The sequence below is a fragment of the Pterocles gutturalis genome, unplaced genomic scaffold (genome assembly GCF_000699245.1).
Source record: "Pterocles gutturalis isolate BGI_N339 unplaced genomic scaffold, ASM69924v1 scaffold9333, whole genome shotgun sequence".
Lineage (NCBI taxonomy): Eukaryota > Metazoa > Chordata > Aves > Pterocliformes > Pteroclidae > Pterocles > Pterocles gutturalis.
In genome coordinates this window covers 50,607-68,177 of record NW_010125789.1, presented here as the reverse complement: position 1 = coordinate 68,177, position 17,571 = coordinate 50,607, and the positions used below count along the sequence as shown (strand labels likewise).

Genomic DNA, 17,571 nt, shown 5'->3' with positions numbered 1-17,571 from the left:
TTAATGCTTTTATAATCCTTTCTAAAAGAAACTCTTTTTTAATAATCCTTTCTAAAATAAACTTCTTTTTTTTTTTTTTTTTTTTTCTGTAGGGTCCTTGCATGAAAATGTAACAAACATTAACCACTGGAAGCTCAAATGGCTGGGTCTGTTGAAAGCAGAAGAGTCTATAATCAAATGAGAACAGGATTTTATCTGAGAATTTAAACATTCTGCTCCTGCAAAGGCCAATATCTTGTGGCAAATCAGTAGCACATTCCCAGCCCCTCAAACAGCTTGCCAAGTACACAAGAGGGCTCTGTGCAATTCCTTGGCAGCTGTCAAGGCTGAGAATTCTATCCATGGGTGATATAAACTGTGTCCTCTACCACATCACTCCTAAACAGTAGTTTTGCTGCAATAAGAGGACCTCTGTAAACGATGATGAAGATATAAGATTTAACCCATAAAGAACAATTCACAGAAATAGAAATATAGACTGAACATCGTCAAGTTTCCATTAAAATTCATGAAATAATATTTTTGCCAAACCATAAGCTAGAGAGCAATAATTCTCATAAAATGCAGGTTGTTGCAGGAAGAAATACACTGCAGTATTTGCTACAAATATTTCTGCCCATTAGGCTACAAACTTTGGAAGGAAAACCAAACGTGTTATACCTAATGCTTCCTTAATTCACCTATTGAAATTAGTTTGTTAGATGATTACAAATTTTAGCTAATTTCATTTCCCGAACTTCCCGAACAAAAAGGACATTGCAATAGATACCAATATAAGTTGTAGGATATAGATGGATTGGATGCACATATAAAGTAGCTCCAGTATATGTCTCAGAATATCAGTCCTTTTAGTGTTAGTCAGTCCATACATAGCCAGCACTGCTATCTCTTTTCTAAGTATATGTCTCAGAATATCAGTCCTTTTAATGTTAGTCAGTCCATACATATCAGAAAGCCAGCACTGCTATCTCTTTTCTGCTGTGGGTAAGTGAAATATAAAGAGCTTCCTTTGTTTATACATTATACCTAAGGTATGGATCCAGCACGTTCTCTACCAGAATTCATTAACCTATTCTCAGCCATTTTTTGCCTTGCATGAACAATGCACTGAGGAACTGTAGCTGACTCATCACAACACTTGGATTTTCTCTAGGATAAAATTATTCAGTCTGAAAATGAAATGGCATGAAAACCTTGACATGAAGAGAAGACGGAAGAAATATTTGTGTATTAATTTAGCAGATGAATGAAAAGGATACAGGAACACCACTATGTGGCAGGATGGGGTCTGTTTTTCTTTTTACTTTAGGGATAAATTCCACAATATCTACCTGATTTCCATATTGTAATATTCACAATATCCAGCTCCCTTTCTTTATCTCTTACCCAATTTCTCCCTCTCTCTATAAATATAAATAAATATAGATATAAATAATATAAAAATATAACTTTATAGAAAAGAACATACATATATATATAAAAACAGGGTTTCCATCCTTTGAAATGCTCCATTTTCTTAAACAAAAATCATAATAGCAGTTGACAATATTTTTACAGCTTACATATACCACCAAAATGCTAATTCTTGAAGATTCCTATTGAATTCAGCTGGAGTTGGAAGACTTTGCAGCTTTGAACGTTTGGCCAGATTGTCTCATGCTGATACCTATAGTCACTGGCCACTCTTAAAAGGATGGAATTAGCCTTTACGGTACTTAGTTTACTCTTACACTAAAACAGAGTGAAAATAAACTGCATACTTCATTAGGTGTGCAAGGCACCAAAAATATAATACCTTCATTGTTGCTAAAAGTTATACATGGACCTATCCTAGTACTGCTGAAACATATGCCAAAATTGCCACTGGTTTTCTATAGGATCAGGATTAAGTCCATCAAGAAAATGTCCATTGCTTTATTATTTTTTTTAGGAGGTTGGGGAATCTATGTCATACTGCCTGCTCAAATTGAAATGTAATAGCATTTTTATACTTCAGAACTGGCCACTTCAATTTCAATTTCCACTTCAGGAACATCATCAGGAACTGTGGTCACAGAACGGAAGCTGGCTATACATGCCAGTCTTGTTAGTATGCCAGCTTTTAGCCACTGTACTAATCTGAAGTGCTGGGCAACACTTCACAGAGGCAGCTAATCATTATTAATTCCTTTAGAATTCATTGCAATAACATCAATCATGGTGAACTCATTCGGTATTAATATGGATGTAATGTGAAAATGAATAATGCACGCAAGAGTTTTTATATTCCTATTTTAGAAAAATAGTTATGAACAGTGTATTTCTCTTTCCGTCATCAAATCAGAGCTACTGAGAGATTTTTCTATCAATTACCTTCATCATCATTCCAGCTGAAATCTTGTCAGAGCAAACATATTTCAAAGGATTATATCCAACTCCATTACAGCATTCTTCGCTCTTTGGAATAAGTTCAGTCTCACAGCATTTTACTGGCACTTGGTCATCCTTTCTAACATGGGCTAGGAACTCACCACTGGAACCTGCGCAGCATATGGTATCTGACATACTCACGTATTCCTGCCCACAACAGAACATCCCTGAAAACAACAAACAAAAATATATATCTGAATACGAAATGCAAATAGGTAAATAAATAAGTAAAGAAAGGAGAAAGCTCCGAATGCAATATAGCTTGGCATAAAACCACCGGCAGCTGGAATTACGCAGATTTAGCTGAAGTGAGATTAAATTTGAACGTGAGGTGACTGAAGTAAGCGTCCTGACTTCTAGACCTGCTGAAAACAACCAAGAATTAGAGGAATAAAGAGGGATCCCCTACAATCAACTTACACCCTTGCTGAACTTGTGTAAGACCCTTTGCTATGAAATGCCATACCAAAGAACTCTGCACAGCAGGTCGAAGACAGACTGTTCATGAAAATTTTCCATAGAATGTAGAAATGGAGAAAGCTTCTCCATGTACTTTCCAGTCAGGTCTCATTCATCCCCCCTTACACAGGCAGTCTTCCAACAGTACATCTTAACATTCCAGAATGTTTCACATTGTATTTTATGTTTTAAAGTGAGGGTTCATACTAGGCATGGAGAACTGAATCGGTGACTTGCCAAATACCCCCAGTGAAGCTTCAGTCATCTGATACAGAGAATTACACTTCAATAAGTTAATATCTAAATATAATTTTCATTTCTGCAGTGGAATTGATAACCTGCCAAAATTAATTCCACAGTCTTTCTTCTATTTCTAATAATTTTATTTTAAAATTAAAAGCTCATAATAACCACTGTTATTTTCCAAATATTCACATGAATGATTCTGCAACTGTGAAATACCATCACTGAACCCCAGAACATGCTGAACCAAATGCTACAAACACCTCTACAACTGGCAATGAAATAAATGTTATTACTAATGCAACCAGAAAGATATCACAAAAGAAACCAGGGCTGTGATACACTGTTACATCTACAAAGTAATTTGTATTTGACATAATTTCTGTAGCATGTAGGCATTTAAAACACATGCAAAAGTGGCCACTTTTCTCCCTGCCATTTATTGCAGCAAATCTCTCTTAGGAAGTCATACATAATGAAAATTACTCTTTAAGGGTATGATCCTGCTAAAGCATTCAGAGCATTTCTTTCCAATCACTAGAATGACTCAAAATGGTGATGCTGCTTGCATACGTTACCTATTTTCAGGGCTGGTTCCATTCACAGAAATCAAACTGTGATCACCAGCTCTCCAAGAGGTAAATATTTCCCCCTGCTCACACCCTTTTCCCAACTTGTCCTCAGACTCTACCAATTTTCAGTAGAGAATTAATGCAGAAAATGACTCAGTCCAATACTAATAAGCAACTCCGACAGCCCCAAGGGACTTTTGACAGGCAAACCAGAATTTTGATAATGAACTGTTTGTCTCTTGAAACAAACAAGGCTGTATTCTTTCACCGCAAACCTCATCTTTGTTTAACTGAATTAAATTTTTCAGCCAAGATTTCACTCACATAACAAGAAGTGACTCCCTTTCTAGTTTCTTTGGTAAACCACTACTTCTTTAATTATTATCAACCTTGTTTCCGTGTGATAAATTGCTAATTACTTAATACCCTAATCAGCGTTCATTCTTTGCACAGATAAACTGTGACAGCGCCATTAATTTAAATAGTAATTTCACTTAATGGCCAGAACGGCACACCAGATTTTTATGCAGCATTTTCTGAAGACTGCATCCATCACTGCAATATTCTGACATAAAGATGTCTGACGTGCACTAACTCACTTAGGGAGAGCAGATGTTGCAGAGCAGAGTTTGGTAGTAATTCCCATAGTGCATCACTTCAGCATGAATGAGCTGCAAAGGCAGAGGTAGACAATCTTCTGAAACTGCATTGCATAGCCTCTGACCTTTGCTTAATTTATCACATGTAGCACTTGACTCCTGAACCTTGACACCTCAAATGTACAATTTTAGATATGCTCCAAGAGAAACAAAATAGGACCATGTAATATTGATGGATTGATTTGCCTTCTAAAAATCACTTTATTCAATTGCTTAAGGATCCACAAATTCCTATAAACCCTTGCTGAATTCAGCAAAATACAAACTACTTGTTTGTAAATCAGCTGGAATGTGTGTGTCATGCTTTATATATTTATGTTTCAAAGGCACATAATGCATTACAGCAAAAAAAGAAAATCCATGGGCTGGAAAAGACACTTTCTGCTAACAGTGATTTCTGTCAACAATTATTTCATGTTCATCCCCAGCAACTGAAAAAAAAATTACAAACATAGCTGAGTGATGAATTACTAATTTAGTAAATCTGCAAAACCAATGCTTTCAAAAGGGAAAAATGAGTATTAAAAGGCTTAGCCTTTGGAGCCAGAATAGAGGATCAACAAAATACAGAGCCAGTGTGCATTGCAAACTACTCCAAAAATCCTTGGCTTACACGTGGGTATCGCAACTATTACAGATCAGGAATCCACAACAGTACAAAGCATCGTCTTTCATAAGTCTGGGACGTCAGTATAGCGGTATTTTACTAACTTTTTTTTTTTTTTTTAAGAAAAACCCAAAGCGGGTTTTTAGGTCTTATTATCCTTCATAACCAGAAATACCCAACTTGGGATAATCCCATTGCAGCAGAGGGGCTCAGGGTGTGTGGATACAACGGCATCACCGCCAGCCTCTGCCAGCAGATGTCTCTATGGTCCCCCCACTAAATAAGGCCAACAAGGAGCAAAAAAATAAAACTAAGAAAATAGAAATAATAATTAAAAAAAGAGTAACATGAGAGGGACAAATATCTCTTTTTTGTAGGACAGACTCTCTGAAAAAGGTAAACAACGACAAATGCAAAAGTTCTGCGATTCAAGCCCTTAAACCAACATTCAGTGCAAACCTGGGTCTAGACTCTGCAGAATCACGCTGCTTCCAAACCGGTCATGCAACAATAAGGCTGTGCACAAGGCTTGCAATTTTTCTGATCAACGCTTTTCTTGTATGTTTTTTGTCAAGGAACTAAAACTCCCAAAGAAAAGCTTTAAATTGTCATTATATTTTTAACCATGGCATTCACTGCTAACTACAAAAGAGAGCTTCAGAAGCATTTCAGCTTTTGCACAATGCCACCCCGGTTACCTCTTCCCCTTTGAAACAATGAGATCAGCTTTCCAATTACCGTATTCTTGCAAAATTCTACTTATCCATTTGCCAATGATAAGTAAATTATGTTTTTATGTGAGCATATTTTTTCCATTAGAATCATTATAATCATAGGGATAGAGAGCAGGTAGATTTTTGTGCCTGGCTTGTGCATTTTCGTGATGTATTTAGCAAGGTTGAATTACTCTAAGAAATTAAGCAAAAACCTATTGAGCATGACGTATATGATATGATAAGAAACCGCCATCTATTCTATCCTTAATGCAAAAGAATATGATCTCTCTTCAAATATGGCGCTAATTCATCTTTCAAACCTGTATTTGTGTTCAGCTGTATGCTGGCTCACAGCATAAAGTCCTCACAGAAAACCTGTGAACGGTGAAAAAGCCACTGGTTTTGTTTTTTTGTAATAGCCAAAAAAATGTCATACTGACCCATTCTCAAGAAAAATGGCATAAATGATAGAGCACTATCGGCTAAAAACATTTTAAAATAAGGGCATAAAGGTTTTTTAAATATATATATTTAAGGAAAAAAACCAGTTAAGAATACATATATACTGAAATGAAGAACATAACTTTCATCCCAAGATACCTGTATTACACTCCTACACAACTCATCTGCCCAGAGAGAGCAGTAAAAACATAAACGCTACCCCAGCAGTTCTGTTCCAACAGCATCTGTTAATTCACTCCATTTATAAAATACATATTGACAAAGACAACTGAACTGGGACCAGGGAGATTTGATTTGGTGTGAGAAAGTCAATTCAATGTGATTTTGTTAAAGGGCTCCTGCAGGCAAATAAAAGAGTTTAAGTAATAAAGTACATAAAGAGATGTTTTATGAGCCAGCCCCGTCTTGCGGCAGGCACACAATGCGCGGCTGTGCGAGAGGGCCTCGTTCAGAGCGGATATTGTGAGCCCGGCACAGACGCTGTGGATCAGGCACAATTAGGGATCACAGTGAGAGGGAGCTACAATCATGCAAGCGGTGCTGTTGGCAGCATCCGCTCCACAAGTCACTGCTGGAAGGGAAGGATAGCATAGAAACAGCAGAAGGTGTTGCAGTGGCTCTTCTGATGAGCCCTTCCCAACAGCCAACGCACAACTTGGGTACTTCTAATACCACAGTGGCTGAAGGATGGAGTGAATAGAAAAAATAAGCTGAAGAGAGGTCTAATGTTTTGGGAAAGGAGAATCCTTCAGATCTGGATTCTTAGTTGTATATTAAGGTCCCTAGTTGTACAACTAGAGGCTCAAACTGGCAGACATATGGCGAAAGCCCTGCATCACTCATCTTTGTACACCAAGCAGAATTGGGCACTAGACCTTCATTATTTCAGTGTTTTGAAATCAGGCTCCCCTTTGAGACTGCAATTGTTTCTGAAGTCTTTTTGTCAGGCTGAGAAAGCCTAAGGCTGATAGTATATAATTTGTCTAATAACTGCGGAAAGAAGAGACACATGAAAATAGGGTTTGTAATAACACCTCCAATAGCTGTCACCAGCTAGTCAGAGAGTGCTTTACGAGGAAGCAGGGTTCAGATTGTAACTCGGAGTGATGGAGTAATTTCCTGTGGCATGCAAGAGATGAATGGGATACACCAGATGAACAAGGGGCTAATGCTAAGGATTAGGTTTCGTTAATCTTAAACTGCAGCAGGTTCACCCCTAGGTAGATGCACCAGTGAGGGACACAGACCACCAAGCAGATACCATCGTAATCTTTAATTTCTAGGTGACTAACCCCACGGCTCCAGAGCAAATGGAAAATCCCTGCACTGAGATACATGGCAGCACAAGGCGGCCAAGCCTAACCTCTGCTCTACTCACTGAGAGCGGGCTGGTCCTACTTCCCGACTGGCATAACAAAAGATCATACAATCCTTTCGAATTTTCTGGTGTGTCCATCCCCTGCAGCTTTTGGTCAAAGGCCAAGAAGGGCTACTGAAAACTCACCATTTTGCAGTCTCTCAGAATAGCTGAGTAAAGTACAACATAACTTTAACAAGTGCGCATACACACCTTAAATCAGAGTGTGTCACTGCTGAATGGTTAGTGTCACAAGAGATTCAGAAAGATGAAGATGCTTTTTTCTTGAAAACTTATCACTTACCTGTGAGAGGCCTGTGTGCAGTCCCTTCTTTCTCATCACCACAACAGACCAACTCCGTGCTTATGACTTCTCCACCACAGCACTGCTGATTGAAACTGTCATAGAGGGATCCCCCGCAGCAGATTTGATCGCCCGATGTGGAGTAAGGCATTCCCTGGCAGCAAGAGTCACCAATTCCAACTGAAACTCTGTTTTGCTCTTTGTTAGGGCAACATACTTCTCCTGACAATTTAAGAATACAATTAAAGATGTTATGCATTTATAGCTCTTGAAATCCCTGAGAGGCTGATAGCACCAAGTCTGGGTACACACACTAGTAGCTTCATGTACAAGACGTTCCATGTGAAAGCACGGAATCACTCGGTACTTCAGAATGCTAAAAAAATATTATTATATTTATAATAATAATTAAAGAAACATGCATTCATGAATTCAGGGCCATGACTCTGTAAGACAGCAAAATCCAACTATGACAAAGATAAACTGAGAAGAGCAACAAAAATAATTTCTGTAGATATAATTATACAGCCAAAAAACTTTAAGTAGAGGCAGCTACATAGTAAAGAGAGTTCACTCATGTTATGATTAACAGAACAGTCAGCCTACTTATTCTCAGCAAAATATTTCCTTGTCTCTGCAAAACCATTCCAAATGTGTTTTGAAGGACTAATTCACATTGCTTAAAGAATCTTTCAGTGTCGCTCAGGACTTCATCTTCCAAAGAACTTAAGGATTAAACTCTAGAAATTCAATTCCACCACCACAATCAGTGGGCTTGGCTGCTACTTAAGCAAAAGCACCAGCTTGTGCAGGAAAAGGCCTTAGGATAAGACCGCCAATGCGGCTGACATGGGAATGGTGGGCTGGGTGGGGATAAACTGTGTGCTATGAACTGAGTGGAACTGCTACAAAGGACACAACCATTATGGTAAATGGCAATAATTTTCATTCACTATGGTCTACACTTGATCTGATTCAATGGTCTGAAAGTTACATTTTTGTATTATCTTTCTGTGTTGCAATGTCTTCTGTGGCTCAAATGTCTTTTGGAAGGAGTTTTGTTCTGCTATTGGCAATAGAGGTGATTAAAGTATTTGGATTCATGATTGTTAGTAAAAGAAAACTGTTTTGATTTTTTAAAACTAATTTTTCTCATTGAAAGTAATATCTTAAGTCTTCTTCTTCTGAAACGTTGGGAATTACAGACAGAGAGCCCTAAACCCAACGCAGTTTTTGTCAGAAATAAACACATGAAGCAATTGTAACAGATGAGGAAGGAACAGTGTTTTCCTTTCCCTCCAACATTCCTTGCCAAAGAGGTGCCTGCGTGTTAGTAGCATTATTTGTTTCACTCTGCTTTAAGAATTTCTCCTTTCATCTTAGTTCTTGAATGGATGTTCACACTTTGTGCACTACTGTTTCAGAAACTGAGATTCCTGCCTTCCTAATTTGTAATCTTCATGCCTTCAGCCCAGTGCGCTTCAGTACAGCTAGAGCTATCAAGCTGGCCAAACAACATCTGGGAAATATGTATGCTTAGAGAGTTTCCTGTATAAATAACTTTATCAAATAAAGTCAATAATAAACAAAAAAAGATGAGAACAAATTTTTAGAGTATAATAGATATAATCTGTTTAGATACTTCATCATATTTTCCTGCATTCCTTGGAATCTAATTTAGTTGCTACACAGAGAAAGTATTAGAACAGAGAACGTAGCTTACATCTATTGGAAATAAAACTGGTTTTTTTAAAGAACTATTAGACATAAGACACAAAGGATCAGTAACCTTCTCATTAACCTCTCAAAATGGGATCCATTCCAAGCTAGGCTTGAAAATGTTCTCTCTCTGAAAACTACCATGCAGTCTTACCAGTTAATTGTTATCCTTATCAAAGAATGACCCACATTAACATTTAGCTTGAGGTTATTAGCATATTTATAAAAATAAGAAAGAAAAAAGTGACCAACATTGTTCATGTTGCTGCCCTTTAGAGTATGGAAAAAGAGAATGCAGCAAGTATACTTAGAAAAAAAATGTTTAAAATCATGTTCAAACATTCACTGTTTCTTGCCTGTGGACTGCTGACTGAAAAGAACTACTTTCAGACATAAGACATCTCGTTTCCCTGTGCTTTTCTTTCTTGATGTAAACAACATTAAGCTAGTTAACATAGACCACTGGATGGGGACAGAGGTCACAGTATAATCTCTCCATTTCAGTGCATTGAGATTAATGAGGCCAGCAAAATACTCCTCTCTGGCTCTTCCATGTGATAGCATTTTTCTGATGACATCATGGAAGGCATTCTAATACTGTGATATATGAATTACTTTTCAAAGGATCAGAACTTGGGATGTGCTGAATGTGTTGGCAAAAATTCAAGCATTTCTGAGCCTAGGGAATGTGTGCCAGCTCATGAGTAATGGAAGCATTTTAGCTCCTGACCTGACAATTGCCTACAAAGAGATATATGCTCTGAACACTGCCCCCTGAAAGGGCTCTCCACTCTGTTCTCCTCCCCTCTCCTTGTCAAAAACCCAGTAAAAAACTGGAAAACCAAACTCTGGACAATAGCACAGAAGCACAGATTTGGCAAACATCCCAAACAGTTCTGAGAATAAGAGTACAATCAGCCTCAAAGATAATACATGTGGGATGTGTACTTTGATCTGTAACGTTGGTGGAAACAAAGAGGAGACAATGCAGAAACAAGTAGAAGTGAGGTAATCCATAATATCAACCCCAAATGCTAACAATTGTTCCACAAAAGAAATGGCTAGGGAAAAATCACATGGGGTCAAGTCAAGCAGAGAACTAAACCGCACCACTACATTGCCTGATGGTGTTCCTATTAAGGCAGAACTGCCCTCCCCATTATGCAGCACTCACTGCAATTAAGTATAGTTTGGCATAAATTAGTTCTCTGGGAAATGACCCAATCATCAGGTTTTGTCAATTAAGCCTTTCTTGTATAAACAGAGTGTATTGTGTTTAGAAGACAAAGTCAGTGCAATTTTCCTTGCTTATCCCACTGAACCCAAGTCTCGAAGACATCTAAAAATCTTGATAAATCCCACATGTATTGTTATGTTTTCATTCTCCTTGGTTTAACAGAGACATCAACTTTGTTGTTTTGTTTCTTTCAAGCAATGGAAAGGAGTTGTCTCTTACCTACTAATACCCTAGTGTAATAACCACCGCAGCACTGATGTTTTGGTTGCGCAGCATGGATCTGACCACCACAGCAAACCCCTGGTGAATTAAGAATAAATGGAATGTACTTGTCCTCACAGCATTGGAAGCCAGGTTTATTGTCGTGCAGAATCCCATTACAACAAACCTAGAAGTAGGTTAAAAAAAAAAAAGTAAGGCAATATATGCTAAACAGAATATAATGGATCCTCTGGCAAAACAACGGATATGGAAACATGTACAACATATAGTATGGACACTAATATAACTGCAGACAAATAAAATGTAACTTGGCTAAAATCCTGTGCCCTCCAGCATTATAAGACTTCAATAAACTACTGTGTATCTGACAGAATGCTTCTATTTTGTGGGCTTCAACCATATTGCACCTTAATAAAATAGTCCATTAATATGAATCATCTTCATATGACTTGCCTGCTGTTTGAGTCTCTCAATGTGAAGTAGATTGCAATATGTATATATAACCTACCATTACCTTATCCTTTTCTTTTGTCCTCAATTCTTATTTATTTATTTATTCATTTATGATGAAACATGTCATCTGAAACCCTTACAACTAAAAAATAGTATTTCTCAATGTGAGCTCTTGGGTTTTCTTTCACATAAAAATAAGTGGAATTTTCTTCCTATAGCACATGATCACTTATTTATGACCACAGTTCTTCAGACAATGTGATCTCAAGAGAATAGTATTTCTATAAGGATTTATTTATTTTTTTTACAAAATAAAATTTACATGGAAATGAATTTTGTAAAGGCCTTTTAACTGAGGACTTCTTTCTAGGTGCTGTCAAGAAAATTCTACGCTTGAACAATCAAATAATTATTTGTACACTTACTCCTGTGTCGACCGAGTGTCACACTGGATACACAGCAAATCATACAGAACAATCTGTAGAATCAGTGTAAAAACTGTAAACTCAGAACCTACAGTCAGTGCTACCTGTTGTATTAGCCAGAAGGATGCCTCTTACAGCTAGACAGAAAATGCAGCTGGCAGTACAGCGCAGATGGTAGAGCGGAGTTGCTCCTTTGTTTTCTTTTGACATGGAGCACTTCTGCTCCTGACTTAAAGCACATTCTAAATCAGCTTATCTTAGAAGCAAAGAAAGAAAGTGTTCCTCCAGAAGGATCTTTTGTTTGCCTAGGTACTTTAATTACTATCTGACAAAAAACTTTCAAAAAATGTGTATTACTAGGCTCAGGACACCTAATTTGTATTACACAAATATATACATACAGAAAAAAAAATATTATTACTTTTCTTAAGTCATGAACAAATTCTTTCTGACTCCAGAAAGATGATGCTTTGTTTTGTTCACTTTTGAATGGCCTTTAGTGAATTACCCATGGGAGTACTAGGTTAAATTCTGAAGTTAACTGACTATACACAAACAATATGTAACCCAAAATTAACACGAGGTAGGGCAGAAGGTGTTCTTGTTTCCTCATTATATTTTGAGATTTTATAACCCTGTATGCTCTGAATTGTCACACAGTTTTCTGCTTTTGCAACACACTTTCTGTTTTAGACTACCAACGTAGCTGAATTTTGTAATGTTCTGCTCAGGAATTTTGAGTCTCTGTAGGTCTTATTATATTATTTTGCTGTCCATTTTGTCACTGGTAATATAATCCAATCTATGAATTCAATTAACCTACTGTTCTTTCTTCCAGATCATTAGCTAAGATGCCAAATAAAACTCTGCTTCACACCTCTTTTTTATGCCTCCTATCTTTTGGATATTTTTTAATGACTGGCAGGCACTCCAGGCTGAGTTTTTGTTCATTTACAGCTAGCTCCAAAGCAACCTAGAAGATTACCTGGTCTCTCTATTTCCAAGTCATTAAAAAGCATTCTTAAAAATATCAAATCAAGTACCATTGTGCCACAGTCCTCAGAAGAGAGCACATTTATCAACAATTAGTGACCCTTGTAAAAAAAATGGCCCCTGTCCTGTCCTTTTTACTGTGTCCAGAGCTTGAGACACCAGAGCCAGTAAATGCTGTACCTGTCTGCGCGAAAGGAGGCCAAATACATGTTCCTCACATGTTCTTGGCCCCAATTTGTATGCCCCTTGCGATTGTGTCTCCCTCTGTGATCTGTCTAGCCCAATTTCTCTTCTTTTCATGGATTTCACTTGTCAACCCTGGACTGTTTTCTTTTTTTCAGTGATGCGCACCACCCATATTTCACCTGAACACAGTCTTCCCATCTTTCAGATGAAGATACCTGCACATCTTTGGCATTACCCAGGCTCAAATGCTTGAGCAGTCATTGGACTTTCCATGGGATGTTTACCGTTTTAAGAAATGGTCCTTCTCTTGTGAATCCTCAGTAGAAACAGCTGCTGTGCCTATTACACACAGACACTGGGAGGGATGTTTTAGACCTAACTCTAAAGCATTCTGGTTGGAACATGATTTGTAAGATTCCACTATTACTGGTGTTGCTCCTTTTCCTCCTGAATTCCCTCAAATAATCCACAGTTGAACACCCAGGTATGTTACAATAGTTTCAGCAGCTACTTTTCCTTGTTAAAAATTATTTAAGATCCTCAGTATTTCTGATTACCCTATAGACAGCTTCCAAAAAGGGCTCCAGTAAGCTCTAAAGCACATTAAGACTCTCATCTGGAATTACTGATTCATATAGTTGGTGCTATTATTATGTAGCTCCATAATATCCTTTGCAGTCAGCTCTAAATTGTTAAATAACACTTTTGGCAGTCCTGGAAAGATAGTTAGTTGCTATTTGCATTGATATTCAGCCCAAGGATTCTGCATTATCAATCCATAAAATAAAATGCATTCAAGTAATGTTAAACTATGTCATAGACCAAGAAGAAAAGCAGATGCATTGAAAGTTAGAGTGTCAAAAGGTTATTATTATCTCATCCTCTTGGATCTAAAAGTGACAGTCCCAACTGGATGGTGTTACTATGTACATGAAAGCAGTGATCAGATACAGTGACAACAACATTTTACGCCAGTCGGAGATCTCACCCTCGTACCGAGGGCTGAATCCTTGACATACGCTTGCTAACCAGATGATCTTTACTGTCAATGGAGACGATACAAGATGTTCAACCTTAGCTATCATGGGAGCCCTTAGAAATATCAGTAGACGGAGTTACGCAGAAATCAATCCTGCACTTATCCTCCCATCCAAGCCCACAGAGGGACTGTGACCCAGGAGCACAAGGACCGGGAAGGGCTGGGCATAAAGAAAGGCTTATTACGATACCTGAGAAAGCCCCAGTCAGCCATGACACTAGCACAGAGCAACTAGATATCAAAGCTGGCAGGCAGGATTAGACAACACTTTTTAAAAATACTCCAAATTCATCTATGCAATTCTCTTTTAATTAAAATTGTGTCATCGCTGATCCCTCTGCTTGCTGAAGACTTTGCTGGAGGATATTATCTGGCCTTATGGACACATGCCAGTTGAGCGAGGACTGATTCACTCAAATCAACAGATGTGCTCGGCAGACATGTTTATCCTTCTTGTCAAACGCTTGCTGCCAGAGCCACTTTGTGAAATCGCAATTCACAAAACACTCCAAGGAATTCCTGTTAGCTACAGGAGTTCATGAAAAGTTTCTGCCTATGGAGCAAACACCAGAGTAATGATTGACCCATCATGTTCTCATGTGAGAGGGAATATTTTAAATTAGCATGGCTCATTGTTTTTTACTTAAATTATCTCTGAATCTATATAAACACCCTTTTTTTTGCTAAGTATACTTACTCATTTCTTTTCTCAAACTGCAGTTCTCTTTTGGTACTTGGTACAGCCTCAGATCTAAAATCCACGAGCAGAAGTTACTGTTATTCTGTTACAGAACTTACTAAAATGAGTTTAATTTCCTGTCTTTCAGGTGTGTTTCAACACACACTATACATGAAGTGTTATCTTTTTAAAGGTTCTCTAAGCCAGAAAGAACTTGAAAAGAATTTGCACAACATTGGTAACATTAATAGTAAATTTTACATAAATATTGATGGAATATCCTTCACCAGTGTCGAGATGTGTTAGTTTTCACTCCTAAAAGTCATGCTTTTGAGGATAGCTACCAAGCTGCTGTTTTGTTCCTCCTGTCCTTAAAGAGAAGAGTCCTGCTGGTGTTTTTAACAAATGGCACATGTTAATTATGGTGAGTAAAGTGGTAAGCCTGTACTTCCTAGAAATGGCAGAGTTATATTTGATCAGTTCATTAACTGTAGATTCATACAGCTTGTTGCTACTGCAAATAAAAAGTGCTGAAGCTGTATTAACACCTTCAGTCAGGACCCTTTTAACCATTGATGTCCATGCTCATGATCCATTGTGAACAGAAATAATTCTTTATGCCACTATGTTAATTACATTTTTACTGTACCTGCCTCATTATTTTCAGTGTTCACCTCAGGATGGCAGTGACAAGAGAAGGACAGTTCAGTAGCTGCATCGATAATAAAGGAATGCCTTCCCCATCGGTACTGAGATCATGTTCCCTGATGGGTGAAGCCAGGGCACATTCCCTTGTTAATTGAAATACATCTCTGTAAGCTGATGTCTGTTTGGATGGACAGAGTTATGGATCAGACCTTCCTGAAAACGGCTGGGAAAAGACTGTCAGTGTTGGCAGCTTGGAAACACCCAAGCAGCACAGACCTGTTACTGTAAAAGGTACGCAGGACATGGGGACCCTCCTGGAGGCTGCCAAAATTCATCATGAGAGTGTATTCTCAGCTGTTCTACAAAACCACACACACAAAAAACCCTTTCTAAATTCTGCACTCAAGAATTATAAATCCATCCAAGTCTGATTACAAACACCAGGGTAAGGATAACAGGCACAGCGCTCTGTTAGCTTTACTTAAACTAACAAAGATTTCTAACACTGAAGCAGCAAATCAGAAAACTAGAAACACAAAGTAGGGGTCTGATGGAATGATTATTTTGAATAGCAGGAATCTTTTTTGGTCTTCATTAGGCTTAACATCAGGCCTACATGAGCCCATGAATGTGCACGTACACACATCCGCTGTAGTGAAAAGGTCATTTGCTCTTTTAGACATTCCCAAGGCAGCTCTGAGCAAGCTGGTTTCTTTACACAGCACAGTGCTATGCAGAGATGCTACCCTGGATGCCAAACGCAGCACAGACACACCAGTGCAACCCCGCACGCGGGCTGCTCAGCGCTGCCTTCTGGTACCACTGCGCTGCTCAGCTGGATCTAATCTCAGCCGATGGCAGCCCAAGAGTCTCTGCATCCTGCTCTGCTGCGCAGTGAAAACACACCCTTGTATTCCTGTTACTGAAACACTTGGGTTTCTGTGGATGGAGGAGATTATGTGTTGGTGATCTCTTATGCAGATAAGAAACTATAACAAATCCCTCTTTTTCTGCAGTGCCTTACAATATCAAGCTGATGATGCCAAACGTAACCCAGAAATCCATAAGGAAATACTAATAAACAACCCAAGACAAATAATCTCCAGATTTCTTTTGTATGAAAGGCCTAGTTTTCCTCTCTACACTCCAGAATTCAAGGAAATTGTAAGAAGCAGGGGGATTTTAATCAACTCACCCACAAAAATTACTCCTATGTCATTTTATGTATGAGTGCTTCAGTTTCCTGTGGACCTTCCAGTCATTCATTATATGTCCTTTACTTAACCAAATAGCACCAACCCCTAACCATGGTCTCTGAGAATACAGAGAGACCATTATAATAAAATAATGCAAAATTAACTGAAAAAATTAGAAAGTCCGGAAGATATAAAAATAAACAGTTATTCTCCAAACTCAAAGTTACCATAAATGCATGAAGGCTGAAAAAATAAAAATGTAGGAAAAAAAAAAATTCAAAAAATAATATAAATTTAACTCATACACATGGCAAAATTGATAAAAAGTCTACTATGACAAAAAACCTAAAATAAGTAAATTAATCTTTTATAACAGAGGACTGCCCATAATTCACTTGCAAGGTTTCAGAAACACATATGTTTAGCATGGTATTGCTTCCAAGGGAACTCAAAAGCTAAAGATGTGTTGACTGGAATAATTTATATTTTGATTTGAACCCCTCAGATAACTCACTTCCCTAATTACTGTCTTGTCTGACAGAGAATCTTGTGAATACATATTGTTTGCTTTAGTCACAGAACACGCGATGATGCCTTTGACAAATAGGTACACTATTTCATTACATTAAATCTTACTTTCACACTAAGAGTTTTCTACCTCATTTGTCAATAAAAACAATTACAGACTCCCGCTACGCTATTGATCCTGCTCCTTAAACAGGAACATATGAAGATTAACCTGAAAACAGCCATAATTTAAAAATACATGTGACAAATCACAATGGATCCCCTTCAGAGCTGCTCATCATTGTCATGTAACAGCCACCCACTTGTACCTGAATCTAAATAGATTTTCTGTACTGGAGAACCTGGTCATTAAGCATTTAGCCAAGGAAGAATTTGAGGCGGGGTGGTGGGGAAAAAGCAAGTCATGTTAATAACCACTGTTTGCCATGCAGGCTTTGAGGAATCCGTCCTCACACTGA

The 17,571-nt window shown here is 38.0% G+C and overlaps 1 protein-coding gene across 1 annotated transcript in view; it reads right to left on the bottom strand.

Annotated features, from left to right (window-relative positions):
- USH2A (Usher syndrome 2A (autosomal recessive, mild)) overlaps positions 1–17,571 on the bottom strand; it is a 132,634-nt gene that overhangs the window by 76,390 nt on the left and 38,673 nt on the right. Inside the window, exons 11-13 of the mRNA XM_010078723.1 lie at positions 10,964–11,132; positions 7,789–8,010; positions 2,353–2,576 (exon numbers count right to left, since the gene is read on the bottom strand). Coding sequence (XP_010077025.1) covers positions 2,353–2,576; positions 7,789–8,010; positions 10,964–11,132 — 615 coding nt within the window. The remainder of the gene's footprint in view (positions 1–2,352; positions 2,577–7,788; positions 8,011–10,963; positions 11,133–17,571) is intronic.